This window comes from Cupressus sempervirens, chromosome 10, assembly GCF_028749045.1.
Source record: "Cupressus sempervirens isolate cs-2001-9-10 chromosome 10, ASM2874904v1, whole genome shotgun sequence".
In the NCBI taxonomy this organism is placed as follows: Eukaryota; Viridiplantae; Streptophyta; class Pinopsida; order Cupressales; family Cupressaceae; genus Cupressus; species Cupressus sempervirens.
In genome coordinates, this window is record NC_143127.1 from 784,472,792 (window position 1) to 784,488,407 (window position 15,616).

At 36.4% G+C, this 15,616-nt stretch overlaps 1 protein-coding gene across 1 annotated transcript in view; it reads left to right on the forward strand.

The window, feature by feature from the left end:
- The first annotated feature begins 2,698 nt into the window (after positions 1–2,698).
- LOC149536239 (disease resistance protein L6-like) overlaps positions 2,699–15,616 on the forward strand; it is a 49,565-nt gene continuing 36,647 nt past the window's right edge. The window contains exon 1 of the mRNA XM_089805480.1: positions 2,699–3,750. Within this exon, the coding sequence (XP_089661606.1) occupies positions 3,149–3,750 (602 nt within the window). The 5' untranslated portion in view covers positions 2,699–3,148. The remainder of the gene's footprint in view (positions 3,751–15,616) is intronic.

Here is a 15,616-nt window from a genome sequence, read left to right on the forward strand (position 1 = left end):
ATTCTATTGAACAATCATAGTATTATTTCAAAAAATTAATATGTAATATATAATGATAATTTTGTGATGCATATAATAACTCCCACTTTATCTAATTTTTTTAACATGTTTTTATGAATAATATATTTTTCAAAGTAGTTTCTAATTTATTAAATACAATAAAAAGACTACAATGAAAGAATGACCAAAGACCCAAGAACATTGAATTAAACCATTTCTATCTTCCACAACAATTACTTCAATATATGAGATAAATCCAAATAATCCTTCTCCAATCAAGAGCACGACCCCACTCCACAACATACAAGATAACAAGAGCGTCCATGAACTTGTTCTTGACCACCAAAACTCTCTTCTAATTAGACACCTATACGAGCATGACCAAGATTCCCTTGATAAGAATCATCAATCTTTATCTTCAAAAGTCCTAGAGGAGGAGAAAGCCATTGGTAATTTTCCTCTTAGACTACAAGAAAATAATTTTTAATTCTATTTGGACTACAACCCTAGTCCACACAATCAATGAAGGAGGCTTAAGTCTTAGGTATGCTTCACAAGGTTCAAATTCAAGGTCTAGATTAAAGTGATGCACTTGTACTGCAGACTTGTAAGGAAGGAGTCTCAACTTCTAGTGGTAGAACAACCTTAACTATAGACTAGAGCAAAAGGTGTAGCCCTAGTAGGTGTGCATATGCTAGTCCTATAAGTCCATAGTGCATGATTAATTTGTAGGTGTTAGTCTCTTCCATATTTGTGAACAATTCTATGCAAGATCTCTAGGAGTGTTTTATTGGAAGCTTCGACTTGGCCATTTCCTTAAGGATAGTATATCAAGGACTAGTGTTATTTGATCTTAAATTTCTTGCAAAGTTGTCTAAGGTCCTTATTCTTAAATTGTCCTCCATTATTAGTGACTATAAAGGAGGGAATGCCATAGCGATAAATGATGTGATTTAATATGAAGAGGGTTACATGCTTCCCCATAGCAACATAGAGATGGATGACCACAACACATTTAGTGAAGTACTTAGTAGCAGTAATGATGAACTTGTGTCCACTAGAAGAGATAGGATGTATTTTGTCAACTAAATCAAAGACCCATTGCTAAAAAGGCCAATTTGTGATAGAGAGTATCAATTCACATCCACGAGCATGAATCAAGTTACCATGGAATTGTCACTTCTTGCAGGACTTAGTATACCACACGACATCAATTTGCAGAGTAGACCAATATTAACCAACCCTAAGTAGTTTTCGAACAAGCGCAAGGCCATTAGAGTGAGATCCACAACTATTGTTGTGGACTTCAAATAACGCTTGTTTGAACTCATCCTTCTCTAAGCATTTAAGAAGTGTTCCATCTAGACCCTTCCTATAAAAGTCACTAGAGATGAGAATGTAGTGTGAGGCATTGTGAATGAGTTGATGTTTCTCATTGTGGGTTGAGTTATAGGGTATGATTTGGTCACACAAGTAGGAATAGATAGTGGCATAGCGAGAAGAATCATGACCAACAATAGTGCAAATGACTTGGTTATTAGGGAATCATAAGCGGGGTGATGTAGCTCTTCCAAAATTTTACAAAGATGATGTAAAATTGACATCTAAAATCTATCACCAAGTTATGTGATAGTACAATGGGTCCAAGTAGTGAAGGTAACTATACAATTCCTAATATTTGTGGTTAGCCGATGATACTATCATTTCAAATATGAGGATTGTTGTATATCACCATGATTAAGTGAGTTAAACTCTTTCAAAGATTTAATGAAGGTTCATTGAGTAATCATATACAAGAGATGCTATTGTTTTATTCTCTATTTATAGATCAATATTAGAATGAATGTGAGTCAAACGAGCGGGTTGATGAATGGTCTTTGAGAAGTCTAAGCCCACTTTTAGAGATCTATCAACTCTTAATAGTACTATCACTCACATGGATAGAGTCATTTGTTTAAAAAAAAATGCTTTCATATCTAGCAACTAAACACACTTTGATGTAATTTATATTTTTTGATCCTTGCTTCTTGGCCGAAAAGATTTAGCTAATAATGTGCTTCCATATCAAGTAGCCAAACTTACTTTATAAAATGAATACTTTTTTTATTCTTAATAGAAAAAATAAGTTAATAATTTATACTTCCATTTCGAATAGCTAAGCAATTGTTCATTGATATAAAGTAATTAAAAGAGAGAAAAGATGAAAGAAGACAACATAATAGGAAAATAAAAAATTGAAAGGAAAAGAATATAAAAAGTAAGTTAAGATGAGGCAGACGATAAATATATAAAAAGGAATGAGTGTGAAGGGCACTGGCTATGGTGCAACTTATTTGCACCATTGATAGTCGTGCCCAATGCTGCTCATGCCCAGAATGTAGGAACCATCAACATTTTCTGGAAATGTGTGAGAAACGTACATAATTTTTATGACGTGAACTTTCTTTGTAGCTCATCAAAAGCTACGATGTAGGGAAGTCTTATTGTAAAAGTAAATGAAATACGTTAATTTAAAAATATATGAATGTTATAAATAAATGAAATAGTTAGTTTAAATATCTTTAAATTAATTTTCAAAATTACTTTTACCATGAACCATTTCATTTATTTATAACATTCATATATTTTTAAATTAATGTATTTCATCTACTTTTGCAATAAGACTTCTCTGACATCTCGCAGCCTTTGATGAGCTACAAAGAAAGTTCATTTCATAAAAACTCTGTACGTTTCTCAGGCATTTTCAGAAAATGTTGAAGGCTCCTATATTCCGGGCACGGGCAGCATTGGGCACGGCTATCAACGGTGCAAATGAGTTGCACCGTAGCCAGTGCCGAGCGTGAAGAGTTCATTTTCAAAAATCTTGCCGGATACTAAACCAATACGTAAATGTGCTGTCAATTCAAACGTACTATTTCAGTGGGCTTTAACTTTTCTTTTGTAATTTACAGTTCAGAACTGAATTCCCCCAAATCTGATAGTGGAAACGGCTGTGAAGTGGGGAGTCTGCTGTATAGAGCTGTAAGTTTACTTGATTTTATGCAAATAGAATTGCCCAGCAGCGGAATGTGTCATAGGAGTTCAAGCTCTGTGTAACTTTTTTCGGTTCAGTCCTCTGTGCCATTCTTTTCAGTTGCCTTTATTTAACATGGAAGAATTCAAGATGGAAGAATACATGCCTCCGACAACTAAAATTCCGTTCCACAACAATAAGAAATATCATGTGTTTCTGAGCTTCAGGGGAAAAGATGTGAGAAAGAATCTGGTTGATCATCTCTTCGAAGCTCTCACTACTGCTGGGCTCCATGTTTTTTTGGACAGCGAAAAAATAGAAAAAGGAGAAATAATTGGGTTGACCTTGGAAAGAGCAATCGAGAGCAGTACCATTCGTATTCCTATATTTTCTAGAGGCTATGCAGACTCCACATGGTGTCTCAGGGAGACCACCACCATTTCGAGCACTCCAGGATTGATCATTCCTCTGTTTTATGGTGTGGATCCATCTGACGTTAGATACCCTCTGAAGGAATCCAGTCATTACAGACAAGCATTTCTAAAACATTATGCCAATTCAGATCGATACCCAAGAAGAGCGATTGAGTGTTGGAAGTGTGCACTTCAACAGATCTGTCCGTGTCTTCAATTTCATACGCATTCAGTTCGATTCCAAGGAGAAAAGATTGACGAATGGAAGGATGCCCTTATGCGGATCTGTTCTTTCTCTGGGTGGTCCTTGGATATAACTGAAGGGTAAGTAATGGAGTTCACTTTTCTCTATATTTTACTTAATAGATAGAAGTTTGAACTTGAATGGTTAGTTTGTTATCACCTCTACTGCCTTTAAAATTTTTGAATATGAATTTTAATGACTTCCACAAGACCAGGTGGTCCAAGGAACCAAGAGAGCCAGAGTCAGTCCATTTTCAGGTTTCTTTTAAAGTTGGTTCTTCTAAAGTGTAATTTGATTAAGAAACTTGTGATATTGTGGAGGCTTGTCTCCTCAAAGATCTCATTCTGGCCACTTGCAAAATGTTTTCAAATAGAATATGAATATCCTCTAATGTTGCACAAGCTAGGATTAAGAGTCATTCAATTCCAACCACAACTTTGCAACAGAAAATGCAGATTGATTCTTCCAAATCTTTCTCCGAGATTGTCCATCTGCCTGTCTTACTTCTGAGATGGTGAGACCTAGTCCTTAGCCAAGCAACTAAAATTCTTGCCTATCTCTTATATGCAGTCCTTAAATAAGCTTTTTCATCATGTTCCTATATGGGTGTTGAATGACCAACTTGTTTTGTTCACATGGCAGTCCTGAATTTTTTTTAACACAAACTTTTTTTTGCCTGTCTGTTGATATGGATATTGTTGTGGATTATTATCACATTTGTTCATTCACTTCTTGCTCAGCTTGATCCAAGATTTCTTCCCGCTTTCTAACTCTTCAACGACCATTTTGGGCCAGCGATATTTATCCATGTTTTCAACTTTTATAAAGTAGCCTAGCAAATGCATTATTGTTGATGTTTCCATTGGAAATTGTTAAATTTATGGCAGTGCTCGTTTACCACAAGCAAACCATCAGATCTGTTGCCTTCCCAACCATAGATGATAAGCTCTTATCATCACCCCCAAGCACACTACATATTCTATACATCGCAGAATTCATTTTCTATTGATGCAAGAATGGCCTTGCATATATATTAATCAACACCTCTTAATCGGCATTGTAGTTTTGGTGCCGAGTGTAGGATCAGACCTATTAATTACAAGTTACATTCATATAGGTCTTGCCCAATATAATAAATGCAAGTTACATGGATCGCCCAAACAGGGCCAGGGCCAATTAAGAATGTTAATTAGCAACATGGTTAAGGCTGACATGCCAATTAGCCATTAGGTGTACTAGGTCATCCCTAGAAGGTATCTGACCTAGCTACACATCACATAAATATCACCACTTCAGCAAAAAGGATGCCATAGCGAATTTTAGATTTGAATTTAAGACTGGATATTAAATGTTTTTGGTTCTTTCAGTTTGTCTCCATTTGAGGTTTGACATGCTATTCCCTCAGACCTCACAACTGTAGAGGACAACTAACATGACCACCGAACCAAAAGGAGTTTTCTTAGTTTTCCACTCCCATAACTCTGCTTTACTACACTCGTTTTGGAGAAGGTTAGTGTTGGAATTAATGTTCCAACAGTAGTCAATAATAATTGTTGCACATGTGGCAGACCTTGTTGAGTTGCTGGCAGCACAAGTTTAGTTTAGGTGTGAATCAAAGAAATCTAATTTGAATCAAATTCTTATTGTAGATGTGTTTGAGTTAGGTGTCCATAAGTTTCAGTTAGCTGTCAAGTTTGTGTGTGTTGTCAATCATGAAGTAGTTTGTTGTCAATCTAATTAGCAGTCATTTATGAATGTTGTTGGGTCAAGCTATTGTATAAATTTGCATCTATTATTCAATAAAATCAAAAGCTGGAACTTCTTTCTTTTTCTATTTTGTTTCTGCTGTTCTATTTTTCCAACATGGTATCAGAGCCAGGTTCCTATTAAGTTCTATCTATTAGAGAAGAAATTGTTAAGAAGATGAGGCATGGAGAAGAACCGCCTGTTGATTATGATTTCATTGAAGAATTTGTTTGATTTTGAAGAGACCAATGCTTTGAAAAATAGGAAATGATGTGGTAGAGGCTAGATGAATGCTCGAATAGTTTGAGGTGCAATAGGATTGGAGAAGCTATACCTTTATGAGGGTTATGAGGCATTCCATGTGGAGATGGTGTGTCCAATAGTTCGGGGAGATCTGAAAGTCTAGAAGCTTGGCATCGTACCTTTACGAGGGTTATGAGACATTTCACGTGGAGATGGTGTGTCCAATGGTGTTTTGAAGCTGTATGATGATCACTGCATAACTACGAGAAAGTCTTACTTTATGACATATTTTCAAAGTATAATTTCTACATAATGTTTCCTTTAGTTGTCACATTAAGTGGAGGTGTTGGATTTAATGTTCCAATTGTAGTCAATAGTAATTGTTGCACATGTGGCAAACCTTGTTGAGTTGCTGGTAGCACAAGTTTAGTTTAGGTGTGAGTCAAAGAGTTCTAATTTGAATCAAGTTCTTATTGTAGATGTGTTTGAGTTGGAGTTCCATAAGTTTCAGTTAGCTGTCAAGTTTGTGTGTGTTGTCAATCATGAAGTAGTTTGTTGTCAATCTAATTAGCAGTCATTTAAGAATGTTGTTGGGTCAAGCTATTGTATAAATTTGCATCTATTATTCAATAAAATCAAAAGCTGGAAGTTCTTTCTTTCTCTGTTTTGTTTTTGCTGTTCTATTTTTCCAGTAGTTAGAATCTCTCCATCCTCCTTGGATCCTTTTTCTCTATCGTGAAAAGCAATTCCTAGGTACTTGTATTCTTCCACTATCTCCAACACACTTCCCTGAAAGACAAAGTTATCAGGTTGGTTCTTTCTTTCAAAGAAAAGATCATGATTTTGGTCTTGCTGGTGTTTATTTGCATGCCAACCTTTTTAAAATAGAGATCTAAAGCCTTCAAATCTCCTCTCAAACTGTAATGGGCACCCCTGGATGTCCCAAAAAACTAAACCAAATTGCTGAAAGGAATTATGTCAAACAGTTTGCATTCGACTTCTTATTTCTCCGTTTACTGTTTTAAACCCCTTATAATTCCAGAAATCAAACGTTTATTGTTTGTTGTGTTTCGTGCATGGAATTGGTATCATACAACATAAACAAGAAAGCAACTACAATGATATGCAAAGTGGAAATGAACTGCTGCTAATAAAATGTTAGTTTCAGAATTCATAAAATCAAATACATAGCAGATTTATCAACTCACTAATTACTTCAACAATATTGTCATAATACTCCAGCCCATGTTTACGAACTTGCTGCTACAATACTTTGTCCTCCAATCAGTCCACTACCTTCATAATATCATTCCCTCCAAGCGGCATAAGCGTCGGACAAGTAGTGAAGAAAATATGAGCAAAATATCAAATCTGCCTGTAGCCGGAAATGCAACTAAACTGCCTGATAATGAAGCTAATAACAAAGAATTCCAAAGGCCAAACCCCAAGGGAATGACGTCTAGAATGTTACAAGAGAGGATAGACGTCCTCAAATGCCAAGAACAAAGCTGCAACTCACACACCAATTTCTTCTCATATTCAACCTGCCTAATGAAGCCACAAATGCTTCCTTTTATTCTATTTCCAAGGGTCCGCTCAACTCATATGGGCAATGTGGGATAAAAGATGTGTAATATATAAAACATATATTAAAATACCCCTTATGTCTCCCTTGGGTACACATCACCATAAAATAAATATTAAAGTAACACTTTAATATTTTACAATTAAATTAGATGTTACTTTAACAAAACTTCAGGCATTAAAATGTATTAGCAATCGGACTCCGAATAATGCGAGTGATAGCTCATCGGAAAGCTCTCACCAAGGAGTATCGAATCCAATCACCAGAATTGACCTGCACTGTGTCTATTTTCAAGGGTCCGCTCAACTCATATGGGCAATGTGGGATAAAAGATGTGTAATATATAAAACATATATTAAAATACCCCTTATGTCTCCCTTGGGTACACATCACCATAAAATACATATTAAAGTAACACTTTAATATTTTACAATTAAATTAGATGTTACTTTAACAAAACTTCAGGCATTAAAATGTATTAGCAATCGGACTCCGAATAATGCGAGTGATAGCTCATCGGAAAGCTCTCACCAAGGAGTATCGAATCCAATCACCAGAATTGACCTGCACTGTGTCCTGCCGACTTACTAAAAATAGTAAGTATGCCTGAAACTGAGTAAATCAACTTCATTTTGGCCCAAACTGGAAATGACTAGGCCAAAACACTCCAGGATCCCATTAAACCCTTCGTTAGCCCTCGGGACCATGTAGAACAAGGCTAACGCACACACACTTGGTCAACTACTAAAAGAACGTGAAGGCCAAAAGATGGGATCATTACAAATCCGCCCTCCTTGAAATTGCTTGTCCTCAAGCAATTAAGTAACATAATGGACTCCAACCTCCACCTGGATCCCAATATGTGATATCCATATGGAAGTTAAACCAATTGCAAACCCGCATCACCAGGACCAACCCCTGTAGCCTAGCATTCAAAACTTGTGCTGATGAAGTCAGAATGTCACCATAAGGCAACTCCATAGAAGATCTATGAAACGTCTTCTTCCCTTTATCCATCCACATAATATATATTGGACTGGAATGCTTATTATCACCATCATGCATTGAAAAAGATGTAGTTGCAGGTGAACCATATGTACTCATGCTAACTATATCAACAATAGGTGTTGCCGCATCGAAATATATGGACATAGGAACAACATTAACTGCTGCAACAGAAAACTGAACTGAATTTGTAGTTGATGAAAACTCATAATCATTAACATGTGTGGCTTCATTAGAAAATACATCAACCACTGCATTTATACCATTAAACTCGTCATTGGATGCTTCAACTGACATAGAAGTGGCTGCTGATATGATAGTATCCTCGCATTCTCCTAATTCCACTATTGCTACGTCATCATCCCCTGACAAGGCTTCATATGTGGTCTCCTGACTTTGCACGCATGTCTCTACCGACTCTGCCGAAATGCCCACATCACCAACATCATAGCTGGCTGGCTCTATACGTGTCTCGATCCCACCTGAGAAATCGACTACCTTCTGCTCTGGAGCAACATACAAATCATCAATGTTGATGCTCATCTGTCTAGCCATAAGCTGCAACATCATATCCATTCGCCTATTCTGCTCCTGTTGCATACGTTGCCTCTTCTCTAATGTACCCAATAACTGTCTGAACATCACATCTTGATCTGGACTAATATACATCTTTATCCGGCTATCAATATGATCTCCACAGGATGGCAGGACTTATAGCTCTGATACCACTGTAATGGGCACCCCTGGATGTCCCAAAAAACTAAACCAAATTGCTGAAAGGAATTATGTCAAACAGTTTGCATTCAACTTCTTATTTCTCCGTTTACTGTTTTAAACCCCTTATAATTCCGGAAATCAAACGTTTATTGTTTGTTGTGTTTCGTGCATGGAATTGGTATCATACAACATAAACAAGAAAGCAACTACAATGATATGCAAAGTGGAAATGAACTGCTGCTAATAAAATGTTATTTTCAGAATTCATAAAATCAAATACATAGCAGATTTATCAACTCACTAATTACTTCAACAATATTGTCATAATACTCCAGCCCATGTTTACGAACTTGCTGCTGCAATACTTTGTCCTCCAATCAGTCCACTACCTTCATAATATCATTCCCTCCAAGCGGCATAAGCGTCGGACAAGTAGTGAAGAAGATATGAGCAAAATATCAAATCTGCCTGTAGCCGGAAATGCAACTAAACTGCCTGATAATGAAGCTAATAACAAAGAATTCCAAAGGCCAAACCCCAAGGGAATGACGTCTAGAATGTTACAAGAGAGGATAGACGTCCTCAAATGCCAAGAACAAAGCTGCAACTCACACACCAATTTCTTCTCATATTCAACTTGCCTAATGAAGCCACAAATGCTTCCTTTTATTCTATTTCCAAGGGTCCGCTCAACTCATATGGGCAATGTGGGATAAAAGATGTGTAATATATAAAACATATATTAAAATACCCCTTATGTCTCCCTTGGGTACACATCACCATAAAATAAATATTAAAGTAACACTTTAATATTTTACAATTAAATTAGATGTTACTTTAACAAAACTTCAGGCATTAAAATGTATTAGCAATCGGACTCCGAATAATGCGAGTGATAGCTCATCGGAAAGCTCTCACCAAGGAGTATCGAATCCAATCACCAGAATTGACCTGCACTGTGTCTATTTCCAAGGGTCCGCTCAACTCATATGGGCAATGTGGGATAAAAGATGTGTAATGTATAAAACATATATTAAAATACCCCTTATGTCTCCCTTGGGTACACATCACTATAAAATAAATATTAAAGTAACACTTTAATATTTTACAATTAAATTAGATGTTACTTTAACAAAACTTCAGGCATTAAAATGTATTAGCAATCGGACTCCGAATAATGCGAGTGATAGCTCATCGGAAAGCTCTCACCAAGGAGTATCGAATCCAATCACCAGAATTGACCTGCACTGTGTCCTGCCGACTTACCAAAAATAGTAAGTATGCCTGAAACTGAGTAAATCAACTTCATTTTGGCCCAAACTGGAAATGACTAGGCCAAAACACTCCAGGATCCCATTAAACCCTTCGTTAGCCCTCGGGACCATGTAGAACAAGGCTAACGCACACACACTTGGTCAACTACTAAAAGAACGTGAAGGCCAAAAGATGGGATCATTACACAAACCATGAACATATTTTATTCTTAGAATAAGTCCGTCTGCCTACAAGAGTAGCTTGACCATGAAACCTTGCAGTTGGATGTTGTCTCCCATAGTCTTGTTTAACCACTCTTGTAGTTTATAAGATTTAAGCTAAACAATGTGAGGGGTAGGGAACCTCCCTATTTGCATCCAATATTGCTTCTGAAACACTCAGACATACCCTTGCTAGTTCTGATTTTGGTTCTAACTTGCTCATAAAGTTTGTGGACTACAGGGTAAGATCCTCCATTTTGCTCCAAGCTTGTCCTTGGAAACAATGTCAAAGTCTTTCTTAAAATCAATGAAGCCAAAAAAGGCCTCCTCCTTGGGTGTATTGAGCCTTTTTAATAAAGTGTCTAAGAGTGATGTAGTGGTCAATGGTAGAGTACCTCAGCTAAAAGCCAGCCCATCCTTTTGCTCTTTTTCTTTCTTTTTTTGCCCACTTGTTGATTCTATTTTCAATTATGCTTTCAAATAGTTTTCCAAGGAGAGGACTGAGCATAATAGTATGATAGTTGGAAGGTTCGTTGATATTCCCACTTTTGTAGATAGGAATAACAACACTACTTGTCCACTCATCAAGAAATTGTTCTATGTGATGGTTAGAAATTCTCTTAATGTGTGCAGCAAGGAGCACTTCTCATTTTAGGAATTCAACCTGCAATCCATCAATATCTTGAGCTTTATCTCTGCTAAATTCTTTATACCTTATTTGATATCGATATTTTTGTTTCTTAGTTTTTCAAGTAAGTATAGTTTAAGCATATTTCTTTTTAGCTATGCTAGAATTAATTGGTCCCATTGCACATGTGGCGCAATTCTTGTTAATCCAAGTAGATATCTTACCTTCAATTTAATACATGTGCCTTGGGCTTTGAGTCATGGTTTTGAATCTAAAAGGATTATTAAGTCAGCCTGGACATACTTCAACTTTGTAAAATTTCAAAAGCCTCTTATTTATAATGATCTAATATTGGGATCATAAAAACACTTTAACATTTAGAGAGCTCAACTTAAGTTGACTTATTGCCAAGATGAATAATTTTTTGAAGGAGTTGCAGTGTGGTAAATAGGATCCCCTACCTATAATTGACAAACTAGGAAGGTTAGGCCTATCTCTATACATTGGAAGGAAGATGATAAACTAGGCCTCACACGGGATGAAGCACTAGGTGGATGCAGTGGTCCTTTGCTGTAAGGGACTATGACTATGAAAATATAGTTGATAAAATGTAAGATCTAGGGCTAGATTGGAATTAAAGATGGGTTTCTACATGCAAAAAATAATTGGGAATCGACAGACCAATTTTGGAGGCAGATCTGGCAACCAGAGATTGAAATTCGCTTGCTGTCCAAATTTGAAGATGAAATGGGGGGACCATGACTACCTAGTTTCCCTGTTCGCCGGATTATGGCAACTCACATGCTCTATTTGCTGCACTTTTCAACGAATTCAGTTGTACATTGTGGCCAGTCTCCTAATCATTTTGTATCTCTCTCTACACCAGCACCGCCTATTCCGGAACACAAAAAAGAAAGAAAATGTTGTGCAGAATGGGGTTTACCTCAGTCAAACTTTGGTTTTGGAATCAACTTTTGTATAGAAATGGAATATGCTTGAAAGGAAAGTGTGCTAATGCATCATAGATGCTAGATCTGAGATTAAAAGTGTCTTATTCCTTGATGATGCAATGCTCTTTGAATGTGATCATAAGTGTTGATGGAATAATATGACTCCAGAAAAAACCTAAAAGAAAATCATAAAAGACATGCTTGCATGAAGGTTGTTGAAATTTTCCATAACAAACAATATGGTGGAACAAAATACCTTGAATGTTTGAGAACTTGAATACTTGAGTGCTTGAATGTAGATGGATGCTTGCTTGATTAATGTCCTTCATGGAAGTATGGATGATCGTGGTTGACTAATGTCCTTTGTGGAAGTATGGATGATTGTGGTTGATTAATGTCCTTCATGGATGTATGGATGATTAAATAAGTTTTTTCATCATGTTCCCATATGGGGGTTGAACTTTTTGATATAGTGTGCTTTTTTTTGACCAATTTGTTTTGTTCACATGGCAGTGTTGATTTTTTTTTAAGCACAAACTTTTTTGCCTTTTTGTTGGTATCACGATATTCCTATGGATTATTATCCCATTTGTTCATTCACTTCTTGCTTAGCTTCATCCAAGATTTCTTTGTACTTTCTAACTCCTCAACAACCATTTTGGGCCAGCGATATTTATCTATGTTTTCGACATTTTTAAAGTAGCGTAGTAAATGCATTATTGTTGATGTTTCCTTTGGAAGAAGTTAATTTTATGATAGTTCTCGTTATCCACAAGAAAACCATCAGATTTTTTGCCTTCCGAACCATAGATGATAAGCTTTTATTATCACCCTTGAGCACACTACATAATCTGTACATCTAATAATTCATTTTCTATTGATGCAAGAATGGCCTTGCATATATATGACTCAATGCCTCTTAATATACCTCCAGTTGGCCTTGTAGTTTTGGCACCAAGAATAGGATCAGACCTATTAATTACAAGTTACATTGATATAGGTGTTGCCCAATACATAAATGCAAGTTTCATGAATCACCCAATAGGGCCAGGCCCAATTAAGGATGTTCATTAGCAACATGGTTAAGGCCAACAAGCCAATTAGCCATTAGGTGTACTAGGTCAGTCCTAGAATGTATCTGACCTAGCTACACATCACAGAAATATCGTTGCTTTAGCCAAAAGAATGCCATAGCGAATTTTAGATTTTAATTTAAGACTGGTTATCAAATGTTTTTGGCTCTTTCAGTTTGTCTCCATTTGAAGTTTGACATGCTATACCCTCAAATCTCACAACCGTAGAGGACAACTAACGTGACCACCCAATCAAAAAGAGTTATCTTGGTTTTCCATTCAATAACTTTGCTTTCCTACACTCATTCTAAAGAAGTTTAGAATCTCTCCATCCTCCTTGGATCCTTTTTCTCCTATAAGTTGCCTAGCTAAGTCGATCGTGGAAATCAATTCCTAGGTACTTGTATTTTTCCCCTATCTCCAGCGAGCTTCCCTCAGAGACAAAGTTATTAGGCTAGTTCTTTCTTTCAAATAAAAGATCATGATTTTGGTCTTGCTGGTGTTTATTTGCATCCCAACCTTTTTACAATAGAGATCTAAAGCTTTCAAATGTCCTCTCAAACCATGAACATATTTTATTATTACAATAAGGCCATCTGCATACAAGAGTAGCTTCACCACAAAGCCTTCCAGCTGGATGTTGTCTCCTGTAGTCTTGTTTAATCACTCTTCTAGTTTATCAATACATAAGCCAAATAATGTGAGGGGTAGGGGACATCCCTATTTGAATCCAATATTGCTGTTGAAACACTCAGACATACCCTTGTTAGTTCTGGTTTTGGCTCTAACTTGCTCATAAAGATTGTGTACTGCATCATATCCTTAGAAACAATGTCAAAGTCTTTCTTAAAATCAATGAAGCAACAAAATAGCTTTTCCTCCTTGGGTATACTGAACCTTTTCAATAAAGTGTCTAAGATTGATGCAATGGTCAAGGGTAGAGTACCTCGGCCTAAAGACAGCCCATCCTTTTGCTCTTTTTTTTCCCCACTTGTTAATTCTATTTTCAATTATTCTTTCAAAAAGTTTTCCAAGGAGAGGACTGATCATAACAGTATGATAGTTGGAAGGGTTAGTGATATCCCCACTTTTGTAGATAGGAATAACAACACCACTTGTTCACTCGGTCGAGAAATTGTTCTATGTGATGCTGCTAAAAACTCTCTTAATATGTGGAGCAAGGAGCACCACTTTTCATTTTAGAAATTCAACTTGCAATCCATCAATATCTTGAGCTTTATCCCTTGCTAAATTCTTTATGCCTTGTTAGATATCAATCTTTTTGTTTCTTAGCTTTTCAAGTAACTACAGTTTAAGCACTTTTCTTTTTAGCTATGCTAGAATTAATTGGTCCCATTGTACATGTGGCGCCATTCTTGTTGCCCTGACAACCTGGTTGCCCAATTCCCGGGAATATGGAAACGCGCTCTATTTTTTGCACTTCTCAATGAATTCAGTTGTACATTGTAGCCAATCTCCTAATCATTTTGTATCTCTCTCTACACCAGCACCACCTATTCCGACACACAAAAAGGAAAGAAAATGTCGTGTAGAATGGGGTTTACCTCAGTCAAACCTTGGTTTTGGAATCAACTTTTGTCTAGAAATGAAATATGCTTGAAAGTAAAGTGTGCAAATGTATTGTAGATGCTAGAGCTGAGAATAAAAGTGTCTTATACCTTGATGATGCAATGCTCTGTAAATGTCAGCATAAGTGTTGATGGAATAATATGACTCCCAAAAAATCCTAAAAGGAAATCATAAAAGACAGGCTTGCATGAAAGTTGTTGAAATTTTCCATAATGAATACTATGGTGGGACAAAATGCCATGAATGTTTGAGAATTTGAATACTTGAGTGCTTGAATGTAGATGGATGCTTGCTTGATTAATTCCCTTTGTGGATGTATGGATGATTGTGGTTGTGTATGTTTGTTGAAATGAGCAAGGAAACTTTGTTTGTATACCTCTCATAACTTTTTCAGGTGCGAAACAAAATGAAGGCCGATGTGGGTTTGAAATCCCTGCTAAATCCGCAAGTTATAGTGCAGAAATACCAAGTTCTCTGCTCTATTTGATTGCAGCCTATTGTGCTTCATTGAGTGGATGAAAGAATATGTTCTCCAATTTCTCTCTGATGCAGATAAACTAGCAACCTACGAAGTCAAGACAAAGCAAACAATTAAAATAAAATTATTAATCTTATAAAGTAAAAATTACTAGTAATTCATGAAGCTATAGTAAACTAATTTAAAAAAGAAATAGAACTTGTGATATAATTTTGATTGCAAGATTTTGCAGTGTTTGGAATCTTTGGCCATGGAGGTACCACTAACTATGAGCATCCTTCCTAAATTGACGTTGTAGAGCATCATTACATAGACCTCTTGCATTTGCAAACTATATGAACTCATTTGTAATTAGAACTTGTATATCATTATTAGGAAAGAGTCTTTCAACTGCCTTGTACCCATAAGAGTCTTTCAAATGGTGCCTTGTACCCATTAGACATTTCTGTATCTCTA